Source organism: Schistocerca gregaria, chromosome 2, assembly GCF_023897955.1.
Source record: "Schistocerca gregaria isolate iqSchGreg1 chromosome 2, iqSchGreg1.2, whole genome shotgun sequence".
Lineage (NCBI taxonomy): Eukaryota > Metazoa > Arthropoda > Insecta > Orthoptera > Acrididae > Schistocerca > Schistocerca gregaria.
In genome coordinates this window covers 39,788,469-39,811,927 of record NC_064921.1, presented here as the reverse complement: position 1 = coordinate 39,811,927, position 23,459 = coordinate 39,788,469, and the positions used below count along the sequence as shown (strand labels likewise).

At 39.6% G+C, this 23,459-nt stretch overlaps 1 protein-coding gene across 2 annotated transcripts in view; it reads left to right on the top strand.

The window, feature by feature from the left end:
* The window catches only part of LOC126336278 (phospholipid-transporting ATPase ABCA3), a 639,220-nt gene that overhangs the window by 209,829 nt on the left and 405,932 nt on the right, over positions 1-23,459 (top strand). For both annotated transcript variants that reach the window (XM_049999794.1, XM_049999793.1), the window contains exons 7-12: positions 1,516-1,756; positions 2,131-2,304; positions 5,191-5,372; positions 13,208-13,339; positions 17,122-17,239; positions 23,161-23,315. In XM_049999794.1, coding sequence (XP_049855751.1) covers positions 1,516-1,756; positions 2,131-2,304; positions 5,191-5,372; positions 13,208-13,339; positions 17,122-17,239; positions 23,161-23,315 — 1,002 coding nt within the window. The remainder of the gene's footprint in view (positions 1-1,515; positions 1,757-2,130; positions 2,305-5,190; positions 5,373-13,207; positions 13,340-17,121; positions 17,240-23,160; positions 23,316-23,459) is intronic.

Genomic DNA, 23,459 nt, shown 5'->3' with positions numbered 1-23,459 from the left:
TTTGAACAATGATATCATCAGGGAACAACTTTTCATTTTTAGAGGTCTCGGGGCTCATTTTCCGCTCAAAGATTAAGAAAGGGGAAGTTTGTGGTCATCTGCTGTGGTTGCCAGCATTGCACTTATGCACTGTTTTTCACACCCTGATGTTTTGGTAGTAACTTCTTTTGTCCCCTTCTCATCAGTTGTGTAATTACTTTGCATTCAAACCAAAGTGGCATTCCATCACCATTGCCTATTTGGCCCATCAAAATATTCTTCTCTTTCCAAAGTGTGATGACATACCTCAGAGTTTCTATGAATGGATGTCTTCCTTTATGAGGTCAGTGAATTTTTTTTCAAGTAGCGGTAATTGCTACAATGAAAATTTCTCTTTCTTCTGTAAGTGAACGGTACTCTTAGCTACACTGAACTCTTATCCCGTCCTCTTGTTCAGCATAAAGAATTCTCTGCTTGCCTTCCATTTTGTGACTACAAAATTCAAATGCACTACACAGTAACATGCCAAGAATAATGCAACAAAGTTGAGAAGTACACTAATGCATTGTGACACAAAGAACAATACCTAAATTCAAATTATGCTGGTGGTGAATGACAGATTCAAGTTCGTTTCAAATGCAATGCACCATTGTGTCTTATGCGCATCCCAAATTTGAATACTGCATACTGTAAAAGAAATGCGCATTAGATTCACAGAAATACGGTACTACTGTGGCTCACACTGCGTGTGGATGCATTAGAATGGTATAGCAAATGGTTAGCATATTTTGCTCACATTTATATTTAAAAGTAGCATGCTTTGAGCCATGAAAATGCCCTAGAATAATCTACAACACTCACATACTGTGAAACAATATGTACCCTGTCAAATAGGAGAGCAACAGTCCAGCTGTCTAGTTGTCTAGAAACTGAACTGTTAATTGAGTGATGGATGATGAAAATCTGTCCAATTTACTTCTAACAGAGCTTTTAATTTCTTGAGTTAGTGCAGTGAGGAAATGTGATAATAAAAGAAATTATAACTTGGCCGCTTCATTGTCAGTTGAGTGATTAATGTGCAGATAAGATTGAAAATAAACAAATTTTAATGTGACATTATTTTCAGTCCAAAGACTGTTTTGATGTAACTATTCATGTCAGCTGCAGGTATTTACTCAAATGTGCTTACTGTAATCGAACTTTACACTTTGTACTTATTTTCTCTCTGTGGTGTGACAGTGCAAGTTATCACAGCCATTGCTGTGGAAGTAATGAGCACCGGCTCAGCCAGGTGCACAGGTAAACCAGCACCAGGTGACTACCCAAACACAACCTGGTTAGGTTTAGCATGCACGGCATGTGGGAAGGAAGAATTTTTACAATAGCCAAGTAGTTAATGGCAGCCTGTATTTATGTTTGTGTGAAATAAATTTGTTATGTTTGATCATGTATTTATTATTCATGAAAAATGTTTATTTGAGAGGTACAGTACTGTGCTGTAAAATTTTCTTGTAATTCTCTGGTGATTCTTTGCAGGAAACACTAAAAATAATGGGAATTCCATCTTGGTTGCATTGGACAGCATGGTTTATAAAAACTCTGAGCCTTCTTTTAATCACAATCACGCTGATTGTGATTTTGTTGAAAGTTTCTTGGTATGGAACTGGGTTATCTGTATTCACATACAGTAATGGAGTTGTACTTTTCCTGTTTTTTCTGCTGTATGTGATGGCTGGTGTGTGCTTCTGCTTCATGGTTTCAGTATTCTTTCAGAAAGGTAAGTTCTTAATTGAAAATAATAAACATTAAAGATGGGATAAGAAGAACACAATGAACATTGTTTGAACATAAAAGATGAAAGAGAAAAATTGAAATTTCAAAATTAAATTTGAAACACATCATGATAGTGATTCCTTCTAGAAATTATCAACTTATCTAAATGCAAGGATTTACTAAAAACATGACAATATTGTGGAGATGAACTGACCTCCATGCATCATACCTGATAAAACAGTTCTAAGCATCATCATGAGTTGTTGTGATGTAGAGATTGTAAGACATTATGCTCATTTTCAGATAATTTGATTGATATGGATAATGTGAACTGTGATTAAATGACATGCATCTAATATAAACAATCGACTATTTCAGCAAATACAGCAGCTACTGTTGGTGGATTGTTGTGGTTTCTGGCATATGTGCCTTTCCTCTTTCTGCAGCAGCAGTATTCAGATTTAAGTCTTTTTGCAAAAGTTTTTTCATCCCTGGCCCACAATAGTGCCATGTCATTTGGCATGCAGCTCTTCATTATGTTTGAAGGAACAGGTAAGAATGTATAGCTAGTCTTGGGGTTATCTCCTTCGTTTAAAATTCAAATGTTGTGACTTTGTATTGATACTTCATTAAGACTTATTTATTTTTATTAGTTATTTATTATTTTGTGGGTTCATCTTCTTTAGATATAATAGGAACAAGAACATATAATGACTTATTGTTATCAGTTTTGTTTTAAAATCGATGTGGTATCTTTTTATACTGCGGATGAATATTTGAAAGAAAATGTATACCATCACTAAACTTATTTTGTCTAGAACTAGTTCAGTTGATTTTATTGAGCATTTGAGCATTATCACACTTTTTGTAACAACAGATTGGCTCTACCTGTATTTACTCTTGTAGGCCTAATATCTGATTTAACTTTGTGCTCTTATTTCTAAGCTTTATTTGAAACTCCTTTTTCTGTTAAATGGTTGTTACCACATTGTATCTTTTGCTGTATTTATAGTATGTCTTATTTAAACTATGCACAATTTAGCATTGAATTGCCCTTGTGTTTATTGTAAGTTTAAATTGAAACCTGTACAATTTGACACATTCCATATCTTTGTGATTGACTCACTAACTGGATCTAAGGAATGCCCGGTGAATGTCATCTGCGAACATGTGTAGTGTCAACAGTAAAATTCGGAGGCAGTGGTGTTATAGTGTAGTCGTGTTTTTCATGGAGGGGGCTTGCACCCTTTGTTGTTTTGCATGGTACTATCACAGCACAAACCTCCATTGATGTTTTAAGGACCTTCTTGAATCCCACTGCTGAACAGCAATTCGGGGATGGCGATTGCATCTTTCAAAATGATCGAGTACCTGTTTATAATGCACGGCCCGTGGTGGAGGGGTTATATGACAATAACATCCCTGTAATGGTCTAGCTTGCACAGAGTCCTGACCTGAATCCTATAGCATCCATTTGGGATGTTTTGGAATGCCAACTTCATGCCAGTCCTCACTGACCGACATCGACACTACTCCTCAGTGCAGCACTGAGTGAAGAATGGGCTGCCATTCCTCAAGATACCTTCCAGCATCTAATTGAACATATGCCTGTGAGAGTGGAAGCTGTCATCAAAGCTAAGGGTGGGCCAACACCATTTTGAATTCCAGAATTACCTATGGAGGGTGCCACGAACTTGTAAGTCATTTTCAGCCAGTTGTCCAGATACTATTGATCACATAGTGCAAGTACTGTATCATCATCAAATATAAATTAATTACAACATTGATACTCAATCATTAATGGATTGTTTTATTTAATAATAATCTCCACTGGAGATTTTTTATAGCCTCAGCCTACTTCTCATGCTAGATGGCTGTTGACAAAGCACAGATTTAATCCAATGACGTGAAATTCTGTGCCATGGGAAGAGCAGGCTGTGTCAGCTCTCACCAGAGTTTCATATTAAATAATTACTACAATAAAATCATTAACATTCATATATAACACCTAATCATTTATAAACTTTAGCAAAGTCACGTACTTCTATTTTCACATGATGTGTGTTCAAACATTTACACGAGGTGCATTCAAGCTCTAAGGCCTCCGATTTTTTTACTCCGGACTAGAAAGAGATAGAAACATGTGCATTGTTTTAAAATGAGGCCGTGTCCATTGTCAATATGTCCCAGAGATGGCAGCACCGTATGGCAGATGGAATTTTGCCGCCAGCGGCGAGAATGAGAACTGTTTTAAAAACTTAAAATGGCGACATTTTCCTTACTTGAACAGCATGCAATCATTCATTTTCTGAATTTGCGTGGTGTGAAACCAATTGAAATTCATCGACAGTTGAAGGAGACATGCGGTGATGGAGTTATGGATGTATTGAAAGTGGGTTCGTGGGTGTGACAGTTTAATGAAGGCAGAACATCGTGTGAACAAACTGAAACAACCTCGAGCTCGCACAAGCCGGTCTGAAGACATGATCGAGAAAGTGGAGAGCATTGTTTTGGGGGATCACCGAATGACTGTTGAACAGATCGTCTCCAGAGTTGGCATTGCTGTGGGTTCTGTGCACACAATCCTGCATGACGTCCTGAAAATGCCAAAAGTGTCATCCAGGTGGGTGCCACGTATGCTGACGTATGACCACATGGCTGCCCATTTGGCACGTTGCCAAGCAATGTTGACGTGCAACAACAGCATGAATGGGACTTTCTTTTCATCAGTTGTGACAATGGATGAGACGTGGATGCCATTTTTCAATCGAGAAACAAAGTGCCAGTCAGCTCAATGGAAGCACACAGATACACTGCCACCAAAAAAATTTCGGGTAACCGTCAGTGCTGAAAAAATGATGGAGTCCATGTTCTGGGACAGCGAGGACATAATCCTTACCCATTGCATTCCAAAGCACACTATGGTAACAGGTGCATCGTACGAAAATGTTTTGAAGAACAAATTCCTTCCTGCACTGCAACAAAAACGTCTGGGAAGGGCTGCGCGTGTGCTGTTTCACCAAGACAACGCACCCGCACATCGAGCTAACGTTACGCAACAGTTTCTTCATGATAACAACTTTGAAGTGATTCCTCATGCTCCCTACTCACCTGACCTGGCTCCTAGTGACTTTTGGCTTTTTACAACAATGAAAGACACTCTCCGTGGCTGCACATTCGCCAGCCGTGCTGCTATTACCTCAGCGATTTTCCAGTGGTCAAAACAAACTCCTAAAGAAGCCTTCGCCGCTGCCATGGAATCATGGCGTCAGTGTTGTGAAAAATGTGTACATCTGTAGGGTGATTACGTCGAGAAGTAATGCCACTTTCATCGATTTCGGGTGAGTAGTTAATTAGAAAAAAAATCGGAGGCCTTAGAACTTGAATGCACCTCATATAACTAAAGTTACACCTCTGAAAAGTAGGACTTTTTTTCAGGTGTAGGCTTACAGTGGGAAGATTTTTGGAGACCCATTAACCAGAATGATGACCTCGTTGTAGGACATATAATGCTGATGCTAATTGCGGACGCTGTCATTTATATGCTTATTGCACTGTACGTAGAGGCTGTTTTTCCTGGAGAGTTTGGGGTACCTTTACCATGGTACTTTTTTATGCAGGTATTTAATTTAATGTCAAAATACAGTTATAGAAATAGAAACATTGAATTTATCAGATTGCCATATCTTTGTAATTATTCAAGCAATCTCTACTGTATTTGTGTCAATATTTCAGTGGAGGCTGGCCTGAACAGGAAAAAAGATCTATCCAGCAATTTTTGTGACATTTACAAAATTATACATTTCTGTAGATCGTAATATATTTCAAAATGGAGTAAGAGGGTTTCCTCTTAGAGAACTGGATTTACATTTCAGTGAAATGTAAAGTTGTTATGTTATGTAAACAATATTATGAAAATGACAGATTGCTACTCCACCTTATAAATGACAGGTTGAGTTGCAGACGGGAATAATGAAAAGACTACACACTGAGTTTTCACACGACTGCTATCTCCATCCGCACTGGCCAGAATGCAGCTGCATCACATCGAACAGAAATGGCAGTCCGGAGAATGGTTGGGAAGGGGGAGAGAGGTTGACACTGCCTCATGGAGTGTGTAGGGAACAGATGGTGGCAGGACGAGGCTGCCGGGCACAGCATCAGGGGGACATGGTGGAAGTGGGGAGGGGAAAAGGAGAGGAGCAGAGAAGGGGCAAGGCGAAAAGACTAGGAGGAGCGCTGGCAGAGAGAAGCACACAGTGAGGATGAGGGGACGTGAATTAGGAGAAGATGTTGGGATATTTTTTTATCTTCACAAACACTTCAGGTTCGTGCATTTATCACCACAGCGTAGAAAGGAATGCCACATATCTAAAAACTTTCATTGATGTAAAACATATATATGTACTGTATCATCATCAAATATAAATTAATTATGACAGTGATATTCAATCGTTCATACATTGTTTTATTTAATAATAATCACCACTGGAGATTTTTCATAGCTTCAGCCTTACTTCAGTAATCACTATAAGCTAAGAATTATCTTCTACAGGTAAAGGAAACTTGTTGCTGTATACCAATTGAAGCAGTGGAACTAACTTGAATTCCTGCAAACTGTTGCTTTGTATTGTATTGTACGGAACTTGGGTCCTAGAAATGGTGAGGCTTGGTGGGGTAATTACGGTGTACACATATGTGAAAAAACTGTTTGCACAGCAATCATGGATATAGTGTAACTGAGGCAGAATAAGGGGAACATGGTACCTCAATTAGATGACAGGTCATTTCCTGCTGTGTTGCTACGTCAAGCTAACCACAGCTTACTACATTAAAAGTATGACTGGATTTTGCCAGTGGAATATCCTGCAGATAATTCCATTACATTATAATGTGTTTAGCAGTATACCACCATTTAAAGGTAGTATTAAATCGCAAATGATACCCATTAGCTGCAGTTTACACTGCGTTGTTTCTCCTTGTGACGTATAATATTAATGCTGATAATGGTGTTAATGTGCTGTCATTATTTGGTAGCTTGTGCAAGTTTTAGTGTAATTCTTCTAAATTATGGCCGCCTTCTGATGATTTCCTGATGTCGCGGACTTGCAAATCGAGGCCACTGGTTATGGTACATGGCTTTTCTCTAGTGCAGTTGGTGCAAAGTCTGTAAGAGAGTTCTAAATACGTCCAGCAGCTATGAGATTATACCTCAGCATTGTCTCACAAAACTGTTATATTTTAAATCATCTAGAACAATATTATGCTATATTGTAAGGGATCTCGAATTTCCAAATAATTACATCTAAATATATCTTTTCATGTCTACTGATCAAAGTTTAATTTAGTAATGAATGAAGAAATTGTTTTTCAGTCCCTTCTCATTTTTACAACTAATTATGGCTTTTCTTCTCTGATACATCCAAAACACCTTCAAGCAGTGTCGACACGCAATAATTAAACATTCACACAGCAAGTAGATCTGCTAGAGTGTTGTCACACCTTGTAGACATTCTGTATGCATCCTGTTTCATAGACTTTACCTACAAATTATAACAACCTCAAACAGTGGGAAGCTACCACCTACTACTTAGCTACTTATCCTTTTACATGATCATCCCTTTCCTGACATCAAGGAATAGGTGGGACATGTAACTCAGGGTGAGCTGCAGCCTACATCTCATTATGTCAACATCTTAAAAATTTCTTCATTGGTTGTCTCCACGAGCTCTGCTTCCTGTCATTTTCAAATAGATTTGTAGAAAGCTAAGTAATTTATGTTGAGCAATGAGCCTGGTTCATAGTACTGACAATAAACAATATGTCATGGCTGTGAAAATGTTATGGAAAGGATAGATTGCTGCACGCCATATAATGGAGAACCTTAGTCACACCATTTGTGTGGTATCCTATTTGTTGTGCCTTTCTAAGACTCAACATCTCCACTATAAGGTGGGTAACAATCTATCCTTTTCATAATATTGTCATTATTCCATTGTGGATTTTTCCATTGTTTTGTATCATTAACGTATATATAACATAACATATCTCAATAATCTCTTTTTGCTCTCATGTCAATGAACTGATTACTGAACATTTGTGGTTCTTATATGGTGAAATCTTTCCTAGCAGATTTTTTCTAGTTTTTTCTTAAATTTATGTATCCTACTTGCAGAGTTTGTATGCTTAAATATAGTAGTAACATAATGTTTCTCAATACCTCCCATTATTTTTTTAAATTCAGATGTCCATGAATTTTGCTGAAAGTGTTGATACTATTCACACCTTCTTTCACAGGAGTTTCTGATGCTTTGTGTTGTTGTCACTGTCTATAATTGCAGGTATTGTATTTTATGTGCCTTTATGGAAAGTGACTATTATAAAATGTGATAAAAATGTGAAATTGCACTCTGTTTATAATCAAAGATGCAGTACACACTACGTGTCACTGGTGGTCATTTAAGGATTTTATAAGTAAGTCTACTGCAACTGTGTTTATGACTCTGAATTTCTTGCATCTGTGGATTCTCATTGTTGTGGTAATACCACCCAACATTAGAATGAGTACCACTTTGAATGATTGTCAATCAGAAACGCTGACACATTGCACTTATCCACTAATGAGAGAAAAATGAAAATATTATCTCTTGTTGTGTTGTTGGTGCCTTCTGTTCCTTTAAGATAATCACATTCCAAAGTTAATTAAATGAAGCATGCAGTTTTCTACCTCATTCTTTTCAGCAGAATGTCCCATTAAGTCCCATTAAGTAATATTATGTTGGTAATTACACTTAGGATCTTTGTAATTACAGCTGAATAAAATGATTTTATCATATAAAAATTCTTTTTATTCAGTTGAAATCAGATGGATTCAAAGTAATTTTATCAACAAGATTACATACAGCTGAAGATGACAGGACAACAGATATTAGAGATACTTCTGTGTGGTGTTACATGAATCTTCTTCCATTGAAGAGAACTGTACACAGGTTTCAACGTGGATAACCATGCCTTCTTCAGAACAAAATAAAAAACAGCTTGCCTAAATGGGCATTGTCAATTTCTAAAATGAACACCCACAACGGCAGGTCCCCATAAAATTTATTAACATTACACGGTACATCCGTACCAAGTCAATAACACTACTTAACTGTGTGTGCTGCCTCGCCCCAGCCAACATGCGATGGGTCACAGGCTCTCCACTGCACTGTGACCCATCGCACGTTGGCTGGGGCGAGGCAGCACACACAGTTAAGTAGTGTTATTGACTTGGTACGGATGTACCGTGTAATGTTAATAAATTTTATGGGGACCTGCCGTTGTGGGTGTTCATTTTAGAAATTGACTATGCCCATTTAGGCAAGCTGTTTTTTATTTTGTTCTGAAGAAGGGGTGGTTATCCACATTGAAACCCGGGTAAACACCAGGAATTTTCACAATCGAGGCGGATTATTCATAATTTATTTAGATAATTACGATTGCTGACGCGCTGCAATGCTGAAAGTTCTTAAACTGTACACAGTTTGATTTTTCTCAGAAACCTCCTGAAGTATGTGACAGAACGGCACATTCTCTTTGGCATACAAGGAAACTTCTCCCTGCAATGGTAACATAAATAAACAATTGACTAGCATGCATCCCCACAGGATGTTTTGAGAAATACGATATACATCACAGACATGAGCTGTTTCATTTAAGTTGTCCCATGGTATTTTGAACAACATCTACATCTACATCTACTTGACTACTCTGTTATTCACAATTAAGTGCCAGGCAGAGGGTTCAGCGAACCACCTTCATGCTGTCTCTCTACCATTCCATTCTCGAATGGCACACGGGAGAAACGAGCACTTAAATTTTTCTGTATGAGCCCTGATTTCTCTTATTTTATAATGATGATCATTTCTCCCTATGTAGGCAGGCACCAGCAGAATGTTTTCAGAATCAGAGGAGAAAACTGGTGATTGAAATTTCATGCAAAGATCCGGTCGCAATGAAAAATGCCTCTGTTTTAATGATTGCCACTCCACCAAATCACATATCATGCCTGTGGCGCTATCTCCCCTATTTCATGATAATACAAAATGAGCTGCCCTTCTTTGAACTTTTTCGATGTCATCCATCAGTCCCACGTGATGCAGATCCCACACCACAGAGAAATACTCAAGGATAGGGCAGACAAGTGTGGTGTAAACAGTCTCTTTAGTAAATCTGTTGCACCTTCTAAGTGTTCTGCCAGCTAGTGCTTCCCTTTTATGCCTTTCATTGCATAACTGCAGTCTTTGGTTTGCTCTACCCACAACATTATCTATGTGTTCGTTCAAATTTAGGTTATTTTTAATTGTAATCCCTAAGTATTTAGTTGATAAAAAATCTTACATAAGAAGATTTACTTGTTATGAAGTTTCACATTGAAAAACTTCCTCTCAAAGCTGTTGCATTTACCTGTACTCTTCCCTCACCACCAAGTTGATGAATCCTTGCTATCCAGTTGTGACATAAATTTATTTATTCCACAATAAGTCTGAGTATCTCTTCGTTAATTTTCAGAAATACTTTTCTTGTTATCACCACTCAGCATTTTATATCGTCTTTACTTCTGCTAGCATCAGTTATTTTGCTTTCCGAATAACAGACCTCATCTACTAGTTTTTGTGTCTCATTTCCTAAATAATTCACTCAGTGTCCTCTGGAATTGGCTTCATTCCATTACCCACATTTTACTCTTGTTGATATTCATCATATAATATTTTTTCGAGACAATATCTATTCCTTGCAACTACTATTCCGAGTGCTGTGGTATAGTACAAGAATTGCAGTACAGTTGACATAACTTTGAATTTTTATTTCTTCTCCTTGAACTTTAATTTCCTCTTCAAATTTCCTTAAGGTTTTCTTTACTACTTGCTCTGTGAACAGTTGAATAACATTGTGGATTGGCTACAACCCTGGCTCACTTATTTCTTAGCTAGTGCTTCCCTTTTATGCCTTTCAATGCATAACTGCAGTCTTGTTTCTGTACAAGCTATAGATAACATTTTGTTCTCTATATTTTATCCTTACTACCTGCAGAATTCCCAAGAGCATATTCCAGTCACAATTGCCAAAAACCTACTCTGTGTATACAAATGCTGTTAAACGTAGGTTTGCCTTTCTTCAGTCTGTCATCTAAGATAAGTCCTAGTGCCAGAGTTTCCTCACCTGTTTCTATATTTCTCAGGAACAAAAACTGATCCTCTCTACCACTATTTCCATTCTTCTGTAAAAAATTGTGTTAATGTTTTGCAACCACTACATATTAAACTGATGATTCAGTAATATTCATACCTGAATGCACAGCAAACAAGAAAACTGGAAACTACCATAAATGGTTTGTATAAAAGTGAATAGCTTGTAATTTCATCTATGTCTGCATTCTGTGTACCACTGTCACTTTCCCCATTTCCTGCTCCAGTCATGAGTGGTCTGCAGGAAGAAAGATTGTAGGCAAGCTTCCAAGTCACGAATGTCTGTAATCTTACCGTCGTGGTCTTTTCACGAGATATACTTGTGACGATATATTAACTGAATGTATGATGATAATAATAATAATATTTCAGTAGAACATATGCCTCCTGGAATTTTAATAGTAAACCAAGTGGACAATACCTCTCTTTTATCGTGTACCATTGGAGTCACGTGAAAATCTTTGTGCTACCTTTGCTCTTACTACATTAACCTGTTTTGAAGTGTGCTGCTCTTCCTTGAGTCTGTTTCATCTATCAATCCTATCAATACAGATTCCAGACTGTTTAGCAATATCTGAGTATTGGTCAAACAAAAGTTTTGTAAGCGACCTCCTTCGTGGATCGATCACACTGCCTGAGGATTCTTCCAGTGAATCTGCCCGGTATCTGCCTAACCGTTAATTAGTTTCATGTGGTCATTCAACTGTAAAATTCTGCATACATATATGCTCAGATATTTAATAAATGTAACTGATTTCAGCTGCGTGTTGCAGTTGTGTAATCATATAATAACAGTTCTTTCTGCGTATTTATACTCAATACATTACATTTGTGTGTGTTGTGGATCAACTGTCAATGCTTGCACCAAGCATCAATCTTCTGCAGGACCTGTACATTTTGTGACAACTGTCCAACATTGTGACTTCTCAGTACACAACAGTGTCATCCAGAAATTGCTTCACAAACTTCTGACACTATCCGTCAGGTCATTTGTATACATTGTTGAAAGTAATAGTACAATACACTCCCTACGAGTTTGCCCATAGTTACTTTTACATCAGAAGAAGAATATCTGTTAAGAATGACATATGATTTTCTGTTTGCCAGAAACCCTTAAATCCTGTCACAAAACTTGTCTGATATTCTGCACATTTATACTCAAACATTTTCAGTCTCAGAGATGAATGTCCCATATTGACCAGTCAGGCAATCTTAAATCTGTTTCCTGTTGCACTTGCTATGCAGGAATACCTCCCCACTTTTCTTTAAACTTCTATTTACAACCATATTTAATGATCCTGTAGCACCCTCAGTATCACCAATTCCCCGTTCTGCGTTAACCGATTCAAAAAGTTTTTGGCTGTTTGTAACCAAGACAGACTGCAAGTAAGTATCAACAGAGCAATAAAAAGAAACCTGGGACGAATGTACTGAGGGAGCACAAACGCTGAAGGTATGACGGGTCTCGTCAGCCGTCAGTGCAACTTGTACACTGAAAGTTAAGGTAATAACAACTTGTACTGATGACCACAAGAGAGTCTCTCCTTCCGTACACCATCTGAAAATGTGATAGAAAATGACCTCACTATTCCACACTAGAGGCATGGGAGCCCTGCTAATGGCAGCCACACTGGTAACCACCTTGTACCTGCTGCACAGGTGTCAGTGGTGATGTGAGTGGGGCATCACTGGATGCTGCTCTGGTTCCACTCCTGTGTCCCTACAATTTCAAGTGAACTATTGACTAAACAGAAGCTGATCTTCGTAAGGTCCGTGCCGGCTGTGGACATGATGTAGTGTGGAAGCCTATCTACAGTACGATCGCAGTACTGACACTGGAAAGTTTTTCTCTCGTACCGTATTTCAAGTATTGCTAAGCGCTTTGAAGAAAATTATTGAGGTTCCGAGGAAGGAGTCACAAAGAAAAGTCAAAAGTATCAAATTGACAAATGTTATCTGCACTGGCTGGACATTGAACTGTACCAGCAGCTAGAGATGAAGGTCACAGCAGCAGTTCACTTGTCCAGCTGAAGTAGCGGAATACTTTTGACTGGATCGTGTCACGAGAACTGTACGTGGAGATTGCCTGAGAGTCCTGTTTCACGTTTCTGTTTCCAGTCGTTTTTGCTAGCTGACATCATATGTAACTAAAACTCCTCTTACAAAACATATGCATTATTCAAAATAAAATTTTAAAAAGCCATAATTCTCTTTACTTGTTTTTCCAGCGCTCATACTGGTTTGGAATTGAATATGACAATGAAGGTGTTAACGAGGAACAAAGCATTCCTGAAAGTGAATTCTTTGAGAAGGAACCATTGCATTTGAAGAAGGGAATACAAATTATGAAACTCAGAAAGGTGAGCGGCTTAAATCTCCTTCTTAGTTTTTCTCCTCTTTCTTAATGCAAAGTGAACAAGTAGCATATACTGCATCAAAAGAAGAATTTACTCTAGGAAATAATAAAGTTACAAAGGGACACAATTGCTGGCCAGTACTTCCCTTGAGCAAGTGAAATTCCATCACTATCGACAGACACACTTAAAATTGAAAACACTTTCCTAGCTTTCAGAACTGTTAATTCATTCCTCACGGAAGAAACAGGGATAGGTTGGAGAAGGTTTGAAAGGAGTGGCAGGGCAGTTGTGCAGACTCTTGGCTGAGAGGGGAGGGGCCCACCTGTTATGGGGGCAGCTTGACACAATTGGCTGTTACATCGACACACCACGTTTGTTTAGTAGCAGCACCTCTTATGATGTTTTTAGGATGTCCAAACAGATCCAGTGTGTATAATGGATGACAAGCTTAGATAGCGATATTACTATATGGTGAGCAAATTTTTTATGCTCTAACTGCATCACTCGGTCAACTTATTTTGAGGTTTCATCACTTTATGTATTTGTTGTAGTCATATTTCACTTGGGGTCATTTTGTAAATGTACTTACAAGTATCTGTGGTCAGTGACTTTCTGGGAAGGCATGGACCTGGTACTTCACAGTTTACTAAAAAAAGAGCTGCTGCTGAAGTAATGAGCTCATTGACTTTCCGTATTTGATTAAAGTTTGTCTTCTTAAAGGTAATAAGTGATAAAGTTACAATTTTGTTCTTAAGCAATGAATTGTAAGTGTCTTTTTTTACATAATATTCCAAATGGTTCTCGCGTTTTTTTTTTTTTTGAGAATTTCTTATTGGATTGTTATTCCACGTGCTTTTTGTCTCTCTTGCCTGTCTGTCTGCCTCCCTCTGTTGATAGTACTGAGGACAGGGCAGTGAAACAGTTCCTCACTATTGCACCCACATTGTCAAGTCAAACTGTGGTGACCATCTGCTCAATAGTATGTCGGACCACCTTTGAAACCAAATATGACAGTGTTTCTGCAGAGCACAGATTTGACAAGTCTGCTATAGGTAAGTAGGGCCAGATGTTTATGCGTAGCACATCCAGTGTCAGTACATTAAGAGCTGGTTGTTGAGCATGCGAATCTGGCACCAGTAGTGTACCAGACATGTTTCGTTGTGTTCAGGTTGGACCAGTTTGGTGACCAAGGCATTGATGTAAGTTTTCTACATTGCCCTTCAAACCACTGTAACACTGTACTGGATTTTGGACACAGACAATTATCCTGCTAAAAGATGCCATCACTGTCAAGGAAGGCATTGGCACAAACAGATGCACGTGATCTGTAATTATGTTAACACAGTCTACAGCCGTCATGCTGCCTCTGATAACTACCGTGGGTCTTGTGGGAGTCCCCATAGCATAATACCATCCACATTGGTCCGTGACCACAGCACAGTGCATGTTTTGGACATCCGTTCATCCAGGTGACAGTGTATCTGGGCACAGTTGACCCAGTGTAACAAGCAATGTAATTCGTGTGACAAGGTGACATGTTCCCGTCAGTCCAGCCTGATCCCAAAGGTCCCCAGCTTACTGTGGTACTAAATGACATCATTGGGTCAATGTGGACACAGATATTCTGTGGAACACTGTGGTCAACAATTTGCACTGAATGGTGAGCTCCGAAACGCTTGTGCCTGCATCAGCATTTCAATCTGTCATTAAAAATGAAACAGATTGCTGTTTATTCTGCTTTCTACAGCAGGCAAGCCTCCACATTCTGTGATGAAGCACGGACATCTGACACCTCGTCCCGCTTATTGTTCTTCATCCACTTTCTGTAGAGCTCACAACAGTAGTACATGAACTGATGAGCTTTGCCAGTTCTGGGATACTTGTTTGAGAGCGCCTGCCTGTAATGCTTTGCCTTTTGTTGAAGTCACTTATGTGAGTGGATTTCCCCACTTGCAGCTATTATTGTCATTAGAATTTTTACCTATTGTCTCTACTCCACTTACATACTTCTCTTACTGTGTTACAAGCCAGCAATGACACCAACCACATTAAGTTTCATATTGGGTGGTGGTCATAATGATTTGGCTCCTCAGTGTATTTTTGAGGTTGCCACAAGTTCTGGAAATCAGGGAATAGCAAGGAATTTCAAACATACCACGAAAATTTGAAAAAAAAACCTGGATAAATCTCATTTGTGTCTCAGTAGCATGAAATTGTTCGTTTACTGAGATGTCGTGTTGTTGCTGGCTGGGCGCAGCTGAGTACATGCACCACTTCCCTACTATCTCATTTTTATTGCTTCTCCCCTTCCCACCCTTCCCTCCCCTCAGCTTGCAGTCAGTGCTGTCACCACTACTTGCTGCTAGCCTAGCAGCTGCCAACGAGAGTCAGGGGGGCGTGAGGAGTGGTTTGTTTGGAGCTGATTCTCAGAGCCTGGTGACGCAGCGGCCAGAGACTGTGGCAATGTGTGCACGAGTTGTAATTGTGTGAACATGTGTGCACTCTCATTTTCTGACAAAGGTTATGGGCAAATATTTAGTTGTCAGAGTGTGATTGTCTTTTCTGTGTGCCTGTCTGTGGCCCAGCAATCATCTTTACGGTGAGTTGCTACCTGTGCTCATTAGTACCAATTCTCAGACTATTCACACAAGTTACCTGTCGTGTCGGTGATCACTGTAGTCTCATTTCTTTAATACGGTGTCTGTGACACATGAATAGCTGGCCACACAAGTGGACTTCCATACGGGCCACAACTGCAGGCTATTTCTGTGGGTATCTCTAAGGGATTGTGCCTGCCGACCTGAAGCCGACAGTTTCCCACCAGTCTGCAGGCTCTGCCCGTCGGGTCTAGTCTCACGGGTCTACCTGCAGGCTAGGTCTGTCTGTGTATGGCACAGTGCAGTGGATTTTCATGGCTGATCCATGGACGCAGGACTGTGGTGCCTCTCGGCAGGCCAGAGCCTGTGGGCAATGGTTTTCAGGAATTGCAACTGTCTCACCACAAGTACATTGTACAGTGTAGTGTTTTATAGACATTTTATTTGTTCTAATATATTTTGGCACTTTGAAAATAGTTCTGGAAAATGGATGATAAGAAGACGAAAATTGTGGCTGTCACTGGCAGTTTGCACGCCAGTTACAACACGGTGGGTAATAACCGACAATAACGAACATAGTAGAACCAAAATTTTATTGGCGGTCACCTATAGTGTTGGTTTACACAACTCTTCCCCACCGTATACATTTCTTTCAAAGGACCTACTTTTTTCTGAGGTTATTTCTGAAAGCAGTGAAGATATTTTAAATCTGTTTTGCAACTCCAACAAAATGCACATTTTTCTCACCAAATGTGTTTTGCTTTATTGAAATAAAATAACATCAGTGTTCTTAATTAAACATGTATATCATATTTCTTGCTTTCTCCATATAAAAACAGTTAATTACAAAAGAAGATGACGCTAGTACTTAAGATTTTTGCTCACATGTTCAGAAATATAGACGTTCTTACTTTTTTTGTCAATTTATGTCTTTACTTACCCTTGAGATCTCTAAATTTGTCAGGGAAAATGCTAAAGCTTGTCCGGAAATCAGGGAATTTCAGTTGGGGAAACTTGTGGTATTGCTGATTTTGCAATGACTGTGCGGAAAAGAAGTTAATCTAGCTGTAAAAGATTTGACATTCTCAACTGGTTACAACATCGTGTACATTGTAAAGAAATGTAACTTACTTTTACCCCCAACTTTTTTCTAAGATATGTGTATTCAGTCATTGATTCTTTATGCAGGTCTTCCATAACAATGTAGCTGTTGATGATCTGGACCTGAATATGTATGAAGGTCAAATTACTGTACTTCTTGGTCACAATGGAGCTGGGAAGACAACAACAATGTCGCTTTTGACAGGTAATGATGTTCATATTACAGCAAGTCATGAAAATGATAAAGATTCAGTGAAATGTAGGTTGTTCACAAATTGTGTAAATTTTTGATACCAAACAAAATTAGTCAAGGACAAATAATCCAGCTCACTTTGTTACCTCCTGAAGTGTCCCTGTTCATCAGTATTTCAACATGGGTTAAAAATTTCTCATCTGAGATGGCTGCACCTTTCTTGTGTTAATGTTTTTAATCATGACCAGTTTCTAATTTTAACCATTAAAATCAGTTTTTAACTGTATGAAAATATATGCTTTTGGAAACTAAATTGTAATGATTTGTGCAAGAAGGAAAATTTCTCATGAAATAAGGGATGACACAGTTGTATGCACTGAGATTCTTAAGACATAGCAAATCATAATCCATCCTGATATCAGTAAGCTAAACTGATTGAAAGCTAATTTTAAATGTTCCGATGGAAATTTTGTGATGACAGCTTCCTTCCTTGGTAAAATATTGGGAGACACAATTTTGTGTAGTACTACCTGCTTAGTAAAAGACTCCTATGATCAAATCATATACATGGCTTAACAGAATACATAGAAAATACTGCTAAACACATGAGCTTTCAGCCCAGAGGCCTTCTCCTGAAGTAGACATACACACATTCACACAAGCACAACACAAGCAAGTTTATGAGCACTTTACCATCCTCCACTCTTACCCTCCATCCCTCCCCCTCCACACTACAGCTTCCCTCTTGACTCAACCACCCAGAGCACTTCTTCCATCGTCCACAGTTGTTTGCAGTGAGCCTCAGTGGACAGAGTCAGTGGTCATGTGTGTGTGAGTTGTCTACTTTAGAAGAAGCTTTTCTGGCTAGAAGCTCACACCTTTAGCACTGTTTTTATTATACCTATGTACAATTCAACATCTCCTCTATATGAAAAAGAGAGTAGCTACCCACCATATAGTGAAGATGCTCAGTCTCAGAAAGACACAAAAAAAGACTGTCAGACAGTGACAGTGAGCTTTGGCCAACAAGTCCTTTGTGAATCTGCATCTGTGCTGTGTACGTGTGTGTGTGTGTGTGTGTGTGTGTGTGTGTGTGTGTGTGTGTGTGTCATCTGCTTCCGACAAAGGCCTTGTTGGCCAAAAGCTCACATTCTGACAATCTTTTGTTGTACCTATCTGCGACTCAGCATCTGTGTTATATGGTGAGTAGCAGCTATCCTATTCATAATATTGCAATGAAACCACCAATTTTTGACAGAATAATTTAAATGGATAGACAAAAAGCTACTCACCAAGTGGCGACAGAACGCACAATAAAAAAAGGTTGTAATTGGGCAAGCTTTCAGAGCCAGTGGCTCCTTCTTCAGGCAGAAGGGTTGAAGGAAAAGGAAGAGGGGTGAAGGAAAGGTACTTGTGAGGTCTGGGAAAAGGGCCAGATTTCAGGAAAATCACCCAGAACCATGGCTCAGAGGGATGAGAAGGAAAGACTGATTGTTGGGACTGCATTGGATGGGATTTGAAAAATGAGTGCTTAAAGGTGGAATACAGGGTAGTTTGCAAGACAGGGATTACTGCTTAAACATCATGCATGAGTTAATAAGAGCGGAAACCTAAGAGCAGTGTACATAATAGAAGTGGGAGGAGGGTGGTGAAAAATAGACAGGTAAGACAATGAAAGATGAAGAAAACTAAAATGGACTGAAGAAAAGAGTAGTTACAGTGAAGAAATGCTGAGATGGTAGAAATTAATGTAAATTAAGGCCAAATGAGTGGCAAGAAACAAGAACATGTAGTGCTAGTTACAACCTGTGCAGTTCTCAGAAATTGGTATCTGGGGAAGAATCCAGATGGTGTGTGTGATGAAACAGGTGCAGAGGTCATGATTGTCATGTTGTAGGATATTGTGTGTTGCCAGTGTACACCCTCTGCATATGCCCATTCATCCTAATTGATAATTTGATGGTAGCCATGCCAATGTCAAAGGCCGACTAGCGTTTACATAACAACTGGTATATGACGTGTCGTTTCACAGGTGGCTCTCCCTTTCATAGTATGGGTTTTGCCAGTTACAAGGCTGCTATAAGTGGTGGTAGGAGGTTGTGTTGAGAAAGTCTTGCAGTGGCGACGGTCACAGGGGTAGGAGCCATAGGGTAGGAAGATGGGTGCAGAAGGTGCATAATGTCTGACAAGAATATTGCAGGAATTGGGAGGGCAATAAAAGCCATTCTAGGTGTGGTGGGCAAAATTCCAGACAGAAGGGATCTCATTTCAAGATATGATTTTCGGAAGTCGTGGCCATGTCCAAGCAGCTGATTAAAACATTCCAGATCAGGATAATACTGACTCACCATTGGTGCACTCCGAAGTTGTTTTTTGGAGGGATCAGCAGTACCAGGATTGGATGAGATGGCCTGGGAAGTTTGCTTTTGAACTATGCTGGTGGTGTAAATAAGTGCAGTGAAGACTGAGGTGGGAATGGCAGTGTATTGCTGAAAAGACTCTGCATCTGAACAAATATGTTTGCCTCGGAAGCCAAGGCTGTATGGGAGGGAACGTTTGAGAAAGGACGGCAACTGTCAAAATGTAAGGTCACTGATACTCGGGACATGACCCTACTATGCACTAGCCTCTTTTACAGTTTCAAATACAACAATCTCTTGCTCTTGCCCGACTAATCTGTGACCTATATGCCTCAGTTTCCACTCCAACAGACTTCTCTCCTTCTATAAAATCATGCAGTTTTCTGCCCCACATGTTTTCTGGGACAGATTCATCTCCCAAGCCAACTTCAGACTGAAATATGCCAGAATTCGCCTCCAAAAGCTATCCCACCTTCTCCTAAACTACTTCAACAGTAATGTTTCGTTTCCTGTCCCTCTGTAGCTCCCTAAACAGCCACACCATCAGCCACACCATCAGCCACACCATCAACCACCATTCCTCTCCTACAAACTGAGCTCAGCCAACCTCCTTAACATCCCACAGTCTTCACCACTGCCTCCTAAACCAAGAATAACCCTTGTAATTACAAGAACTAGTCGTAACAGTACAGTGTTCATAACCTCTCATCTAAAGCACTCTCCCCTCCTGAATTATCTGTATTATCCAAGGGTCTCATTTTTAGCCCTGAACCTGTGTTTGATCCTTTGCTTAGGGACCTGCTTTCCTTCACGCATAACATAATTGAAAATATCACTTCACAACGAAATCCAAAAACCTTTCCAACAGCAAACCTGACATTGAACCCTGCCGTGAAAAGTTCAGACCGTGATCCCAGCTTGATCCATCACCACTACCTCAAAATCAACCCTTACAAGCCTTCCAAGAATTCCTCACATGCAGCATTGCTTCAAAACCCTTCCTCAGGTCCCCAAAACATAATCCTAATCCGTCCTCTACACAACTCCAGGTTCTACATCCCCTAAAAGCTGATGATTCCATCAGTACCTTCCCAGCAGGCAAAGGATCTACCACTGTAGTACTTGACTGAAAGGAGTACATACGTTAGTGAAGGTCAACACCAGTTGTCTGACAGCTCTACATGCAGTGTCTGCCATCAAGATCCCAACCCTGTGATTCAAGCTGACCTGCAGTCCCTCCTTAGAACCCCAGGACCCTCACAAGAACTAACACTTCAATCCATGGGACTTCTCACACTACCCAAACCATGCACCTCCACCTTTTACCTTCCTCCTAAGATCTACAAACCCAATCATCCTGGGTGTCCTATAGTTGCTGGTTTCAAAGCACCCCACCCACTGAATGTTTATCTGCCTTAGTTCATCCATACCTGCAACCCATAGTACAAAACTCCCCTTCTACATCAAAGATATCAACCATTTCTTAGATTGTCTGAAATTTGTGCCCGTCCCACTCCCACCACACACCTTGCTTTTCACCATTGATGCCACCCCCCTCTATACCAACATCCCCCACGTACATTATTAACTTTATACTTACCAACAACTACTTCACCTTTGAGGGCATACATACAAACAGATCAGGGGTACGGCCATGGGAACAAGGATGGCTCCTTCCTATGCCAACCTTTTCATGGGTCACTTGGAGGGGGCTTTCCTGGGATCCATAAGTCTTCAGCCCCTTGTTTGTTTTAGATACAATGGTGGCATTTTTACCATATGACGAACTGTTAAAATTCCTGGAATCTCTAAATATTTCACATGCTCCTATTCCGAATCCCATGCCACTTTCCATGATGTTGATCTTGTCCTCACTGAAGGCCAGCTACTTACACACTTCCGTCCACATTAAACCTACCAACAAACAACAGTACTTACATTTTGACAGTTGCCGTCCTTTCTCAAATGTTCCCTCCCATAAAACCTTGGTATCCGAGGCAAACATATTTGTTTGGATGCAGGGTATTTTCAACAATACACTACCATTCCCATCTCAGGCTTCACTGCACTTATTTACACCACCAGCCTAGTTCAAAAGCAAACTTCCCAGGCCATCACATCCAATCATGGTACTGCTAATCCCTCCAAAAAACAACTTCGGAGCTCACCACTGGTGACTCAGTTTTATCCTGATCCTGAATGTTTTAATCAGTTACTTGGACATGGCCATGACTTCCTAAAATCATGCCCTGAAATGAGATTCATTCTGCCTGGAATTTTGCTCACCACATCTAGAATGGCTTTTAGCCACCCTCCAAAACTCTGCGACATTCCTGTCAGACCCTATGCCCCTTCTGCACCCATCTTCCAACCCTATGGCTCCTACCCATGTGACCATTGCCACTGCAAGACTTTCCAAACACAACCTCCTACCACCACCTATAGCAAGCTCTGTAACTGGCAAAACCCATACAATGAAAGAGAGAGCCACCTGTGAAACGACATGTCATATACCAGCTGTTATTTAAAGACTGTTCGTCTCTTTACATTGGCATGACTACCATCAAATTATCAATTAGGATACAGAGGGCATGCACTGGCAACACACAATATCCTGTTGCAGAGCATGCTCTACAACATGACAATTGTGGCCCCTGCACCTGTTTCATCACACTCACCATCTGGATTCTTCCCCAGATACCAACTTCTGAGAACTCCACAGGTTGGTAGTAGTAGTACAAGATGTCCTTGTTTCTTGCCACTCATTGGGCCTTAATGTACATTAATTTCTTCCATCTCAGCATTTCTTCTCCATAACTACTCTTTTTTTCCAGTGTTTTTTAATTTTCTTCATTTTTCATTGTCTTACCTGTCTATTTTTCACTGCCCTCCTCCCACGTCTGTTATGTGCATTGCACTAAGCTTTTCACTCTCATTCATGCATCATGTTTAAGCAGTAGTCCTCATCTTGCATATTACCTTGTCTTCCATCTTTAATCCCTCTCAGGTTTTCAAAACCTGTCTGATGCAATCCCCAACAATCAGTCTTTCTTTCTCATCTCTGTTTGTAATTGTGAATAAATTGTGTCTTTATTCACACAATAAAATTATCAGCCACCAATTGCCTAGAATCTTCTTACAAAATCCTTGAGGACATTAGCATTTGGGATTGGTATATTTTAAGGTAACCACTGGCAGTCATCAATAGTGTAAGGTGAGAATTATAATAGTTTCACAGTTATCTGGTTTGTCTGTTGAAGTCTATGTGAATACTGATTACTACCAGACTATGTACCACACATTTAAAAATTTTTGGTGTAAATATTAGAATTTGATGGATGTAACAACTGAGATAGAAGATGAACATCTTGTTTACATGTACTGAAATCAGTATAATGAATGTTATTTTCAGAGATTTTTCTATGTACTGACATGTTTGTGGTGGTGATAAGTGATTCTGACTGTCCACAAAGTTAGGATGAAGTCAGCTCAGTTGTCAAGTTTCTTAAAATGTTGAAATACCTTCTAGACAAATTTTGCCTTTAAAGTATTACCCATCTCTATTGTTTCTAGGTATGTTAACACCTTCTGGTGGCACAGCAACTGTAAATGGATACGATATAAGAAGAAACATGCAAGCTGTCAGAGACAGCCTTGGCTTGTGTCCTCAGCATAATGTTCTATTTGATGAGCTCACTGTAAAGGAACACTTGCATTTCTTTGCGAAGGTAGGGCTATTAGTGCATGATCTTTAATTTAAATGTTGTACTGATAAGTATGGTAATGCCAGATCCTATTTAACAACATAAGGGAAACGATACATTGGTACTCACCGTAAAGGTGACATGCTGAGCTGCAGACAGGCACAACAG